This window comes from Mycetomoellerius zeteki, unplaced genomic scaffold, assembly GCF_001594055.1.
Source record: "Mycetomoellerius zeteki isolate Tzet28-1 unplaced genomic scaffold, Tzet1.0 scaffold79, whole genome shotgun sequence".
Classification (NCBI taxonomy): Eukaryota; Metazoa; Arthropoda; class Insecta; order Hymenoptera; family Formicidae; genus Mycetomoellerius; species Mycetomoellerius zeteki.
The window spans coordinates 1,102,013-1,107,460 of record NW_017257819.1 but is presented as its reverse complement, the minus strand read 5'-3'; the positions used below and the strand labels follow the sequence as shown (position 1 = coordinate 1,107,460).

At 32.8% G+C, this 5,448-nt stretch overlaps 1 protein-coding gene across 1 annotated transcript in view; it reads left to right on the top strand.

Annotated features, from left to right (window-relative positions):
* The first annotated feature begins 4,477 nt into the window (after positions 1-4,477).
* Positions 4,478-5,448, top strand: part of LOC108729824 (frizzled-9) — a 13,217-nt gene continuing 12,246 nt past the window's right edge. The window contains exon 1 of the mRNA XM_018459151.1: positions 4,478-4,786. Coding sequence (XP_018314653.1) covers positions 4,577-4,786 — 210 coding nt within the window. The 5' untranslated portion in view covers positions 4,478-4,576. The remainder of the gene's footprint in view (positions 4,787-5,448) is intronic.

Here is a 5,448-nt window from a genome sequence, read left to right as displayed (position 1 = left end):
ATTTAAGATATTACGTGCGTCATCATCTTATTTTATGCTGCTACGATCCGTACAATACAAACTTCAAACGTAATAAATAATATATAACAAATATCAAGACATTAATGTTCATACTTATTAATAATTATAATTAATTCACTTAAAAGGATGCGTATTTTAGTTATGAATTAGGTATACGTATATGAGCTATATAACCTTCCAGATGAATATTTTCTGTAATATAATTTTCTGTATAATTAAAATAAAGTTGCAGAAGTGTCATTTTAAACTAATATTCAAATCTCAGAATTTATTAATTAGATAAATAGTGATTAATAAAAATAACAATAAATAACGTAATTAAATTTTCGCAGCTTTTATAAATTGCAAAGTAAACTACACTAAAAAGTCTTTAGATCAAAATTTGACACATTTCTGGAAAATATCCGGAAATATAATAAATATTATAAATCCTATTCAGAGGTAATTGAAGTACGCTGACATTATCGACAATTGATATAAATCTGGTATTATTAACATAAATATTTGGCTAATACATTATTAAATTCATGATATTTTATTACATAAGTGCTCCATAAATAAATATGCATATTGTAAAACTATAATATCTTATATATTGCCGAAAAATTATATTTTTTCCTGCAGTTATCATCTCTGTTGATAATCAAACTTTGATGATAACACTGAAATCACAATTTTAAAGAAAAATCGAGTATTATTGAGTTTTAAATGCATGTACACCGATAAATATGTCTACTAAACTAATAAATCATAAAATTAGTACAATATTATCAGGTTTTATACTCTTAATCACTTCAATATTAACAAGGACATAATATTAACAACTCCCGTAAGGATGTCGGTCTTTAATAGTATCTCGTTGGTGACCAAAAGGAAATTACATACTAGATTTAAAGAACATGAAAGTGATATGAAAAAAACAAGCTCATAACGACCTGATGTAAGGTCGAAATGTTTATGATTGTTTATTTATATGTATATTATGTTATCAAGCAACAGTTTCATATAAAACAGTTTTATTGCTTGTCACACTAAGAACCTGTGTAGACTTTAATCCTCCTTTCTTTAATTATTTGATATATTATGTAAGCCGATATTGAATAATAATTAAATAACATTTGTTTCTCATCATTGAAAAAGGTAAAAGTCAAAACTAAAATGGAACAGTGCAGAGAGGGCGAAGAAAAAAGATGAGAGAGTGGAAGGGGACAATTCATTAAAACTGCCGAAGGCGGTGAACGATTATCTGTAGCCTGTACTTGAAGCCACGCATTAAATCTACGTTATTACAGGTTATTACCGAGTAATGAGAGACTTTCTCGCGCCATTTACGTATCTGCTGGCCTGCCGATGCAATTCCGCCTCCCCCCCCTTCTTAACTCCATCATATGCATTCCAACCCTTACGTGACTTCAACGCGCATTGAAACACCTAACGCGCACGAGTACACGATTTAATCGGGCAAGTGATGTCTCATAAATTGATAAATCAAACAAATTTTCTTAGGTACAACAAAAACATGCATTGTCTTAACAAATACGTTTTATTGAAATTCTCATTAAACTAATCGTGCCTCAGATTGACTTAATAGAAAGTTGTCTTTATTATAGTAGATAAAAAATCTGCTTTACACTAAATATTAAATACATATATTGAATATACGACTAAGAGTTGCAATACAAACAAGAGTTAAAGCTTATAACAAACGAATCTTGGAAACGAAACTGGATCTTAGATGCTTAAATAATATCCATGAATTTATACATATACTACATATGTATGTAATCATTTGAACTGCGCCGAATTGGTTTTTCGACTTAGGCCGCGATCCGATTCACGCTCACAACGCTTAAAAATCATTTCATCCTTGTTGTTTGTCAAATGTTGAACGAAGACAAATAATGCTCATGAGCGTTGTCAGCATGAATCGGACCACGGCTTTAGAAACGCAACTAAACTAAGTACTACAGTAATATCATAAATTAAATTGACAAGTAATTTAATAATTTGATGCTCAATTAGGCATCCTATTGGAGAGACGTGCTGAAAATCTGTAAATAAATTTATTGCAAAAAATATTACCTCGACCGGGAGTCGAATCTGAGGTAATATATTTTTCGCAATGATTGTTAAGTTTTACATTCTTATAGCATATAAAGTTTTATGAAAACGGAAAAGAATCATTGACGATATATGTGAGCAGTAAGAATTGTTATTGTTTTAAATTAAAGAACAGTTATGGTTTTTATACAAAATTTGTAACTTTTATGTAATACCAAGATAAATTTGAGATAACAAAGAAACGTAACAAGTATTATGAGGTTCACAATGTACGAAGAAATTTGATGTATGTAAGAGACGGAATCATTTTTCATGGACATGCATATTCTTAGCAACAACTATGTTTTTCAAAAAGAGATTTGATGCAATTATATTAAAGATCTTGCATACGTGCGTGATGTTAAACTCTTTCAAGATTTTATATGACGATAATATATAAATTTTAAATATTTTTTTATGTATACTTGTCGCATTTTTTTATCTCTATAAGTTTCTTTTCATATGATACAAATCTTTTCCAAATCTAACAATTTCAATGTAGATTTAGAAATACAATGCAAGAATCTAGAATTTCTTATAAATGTTTTTATGTGCATAAAATGCATGAATAAAAATATTTGACAAAATACGTTTATACAAGTATAATATAATAAAGTTTTCAGAAGATTCTTTTGTTTTGTAGGTATTCTAACTTTTCGCAAAAACAAATCTCAATTAGGTGAATTTTGCGCATTCTCAAGTTGTACATTGCAGAAGATGGTATCCGAGATAGAAATAGCAAGCAAAAAACAGAGATTCCCGCGTTTGATGCTCCGTCTGATGCGCGGCATATGCGCGACTAATTACAATCCTCTTTGATGGTTCGCCGCCGCCTTAACCCCTTCCATTCCTTCATCTCCGTTAGTCCCTGTTCCATCGGGCTTCGCCAGCAAACGCGCTGGTAAACGCACTCCTGTATAATGCTTTTGGATCTTATATCGGCCTAATAAAAATATACTCGTAGTAAATAATAAATTCGAGTTTGTGTTTGTAAACGCAGTTTGTGTCTGTAACAATTATTAATTGTAATTGTAAAAATTGTATGTCTTCCTTCGATGACATTAAGAATCGAAAAAGGTCAACGAATATTGAGAGCTCATCAAGAAGAAAGCCGTACGCCATGTATAAAATACGTATAATTAGCATTTTCGCGTTTGAAAGGGAAAGAAAGCGGCGAGAAAAGTGGGCTCCGTCAAAGAAAGCCGAAGACCTAGCCTGTTTCATTGTAGATTTCTTTATTCTACGCTTCACAGTCTGCGCCGAAGTAAACCAAGGTCACTCTTCGATGGGCGTAACAGACCGCATTAGCTGGACCCAAAAAGGTCCAAAGGGACCGGCTGTGGAAAACCCGAAATCGTGTTAACACGTATAATGGTAGATCATAACGACTCGGTCGTTTTGAATTCATTCGTACGCTTTTCTTCGGATAAAATATCAGGACTGACCTGTTTTTGCGGTTGGGGGGATCGGCAATATTTCTTGGATTCACTTCCCAGCATTTTTATAGAAAACGTTCTGTTTCAATCTGGTTATTAGGAATGTTCAGATTTTTCATAATTTTTGTAAATTATTGTGATTTTGCAAATTTGAAAATTTTATCACTTGAATTATCCCCTCTCCCCCTCCTTCTCTCTCTCTCTCTCCTTATGAATATTTTTAAATTTTTCACTAGAATTTTTGTGGAATGTTATAGCATTACGAATTTCAAAATTCTATCATTATAAAATCATTATATTTAAGAAATAAATTTGCATCCATTAAAATTATTTATATATTTTTTTATAATCCATTAAAATTATATATATATTTATTTATAAACTATCTTTTTTTCTTTAAACACATAAAGAAGAAATTGAATCTACTGTTCTTTCCAGACATCTTAAAAATTTATTACATATTTCTGCGAAGTTCGAAAGTCTCATTGAACGGATAAATTTATGAAAAACTATTGACACTAATCTTATCTATCCTTAAACGTCTCAACGAATTTATGTATACTAGATTAATGTATCTCACAGAAAAAAATATCCTGTTCCTCCGGGAAAATGACGGAAATTCATCGGCGACACAGCGCAACGTTCAGCGCTCTCTTTGTTCCTAATTATGCCTGCGGCCCTCGCGGAATCGGTCCCATAATCCTCGGCGGTCGAGTCAAGATAATAGGGCCCGCCGTGACGGCGGCTGCGGCGGCAAAAAGTGGAAGGTGGGGGAAGAGAGTGCGGCCGAACGGGCGCGGAATTACCCGAGCGTCTGCATCTGCGACATTGCGTGACCAGCGTAAACTTGGCATTGCATCTCGAGCCGATGCCGATGCCAGTCAACCGCGGTCGACCGTCGGTTACCGACACGAATGTGTTTAATGGGGTACCGCGTGTCGCGATCACGTGATCTTGTCAGTGCATACATGAATTATATACATATTATTACTATTTATTATATGCAGAACAAAATGTGAATGTTATTGACATTAAAAATGGTGCTACGTATCGTGGTGCTTATCCTTTCGGCGGCGTTGGTCCGAGGTTGGGGCATCAACCACGCGCACCCTGGAACCGGCGCCAAATGCGAGCGATTGAACGTATCTTTCTGCCGAGGATTGCGTTACAATATGACGGCGATGCCGAATTTCATGGGCAACGAAGATCAACGGCAGGCAGAACGAGGGGTAATTTTGATTCTTGAATTTTCTCGCTTATATTAAACCGTATGTCGGGAAAATTAGAAAATGTTCGTCATAAATCATGAATGTTAAAAAATGTGCTTTGTAACCCAAAAAATGAGATTTTTCTATGTTATAAACATAATGTATTATGATGTATTATAAATTAAGACCATTTTTTTTTTTAAAGAAGGTTTACGTTAACAAACTAACAGTTTATATTAACACTGTGGCGAATTAAAAAAATAATATATATTTTAAATAATATATCTTGTATAACATAAAATAACATAAGTAATGACTGTTTATATTTTATTGTAAATAATTTCATGGCTGAAACTATTACATATTAATTTCTTGGTTTGAAACTACTATTAATAGAAAATGCAATTTTCCTAAAAATAAAATTCGTATAGTTTGCAATTATTTATTAAATATTTAAAATATTGTAAGATAATGTATAGATATTTGTGATGTTTATTACAGTCACATTGAAACAAAAAGTAATATGTGAAATACGCTGGGTCTTAATAGCTCTCAGGTGGGAAGCAGCAGGTAGAAAAAGAGAGAAAAATTTTCATGGCAACGAGCGTTAATAAGCGATCGAAGATCAAAGAACGTACGTCCGGCTCTCATTAGCAGCGATAAGGCGAATCAAAGTCGCTGAA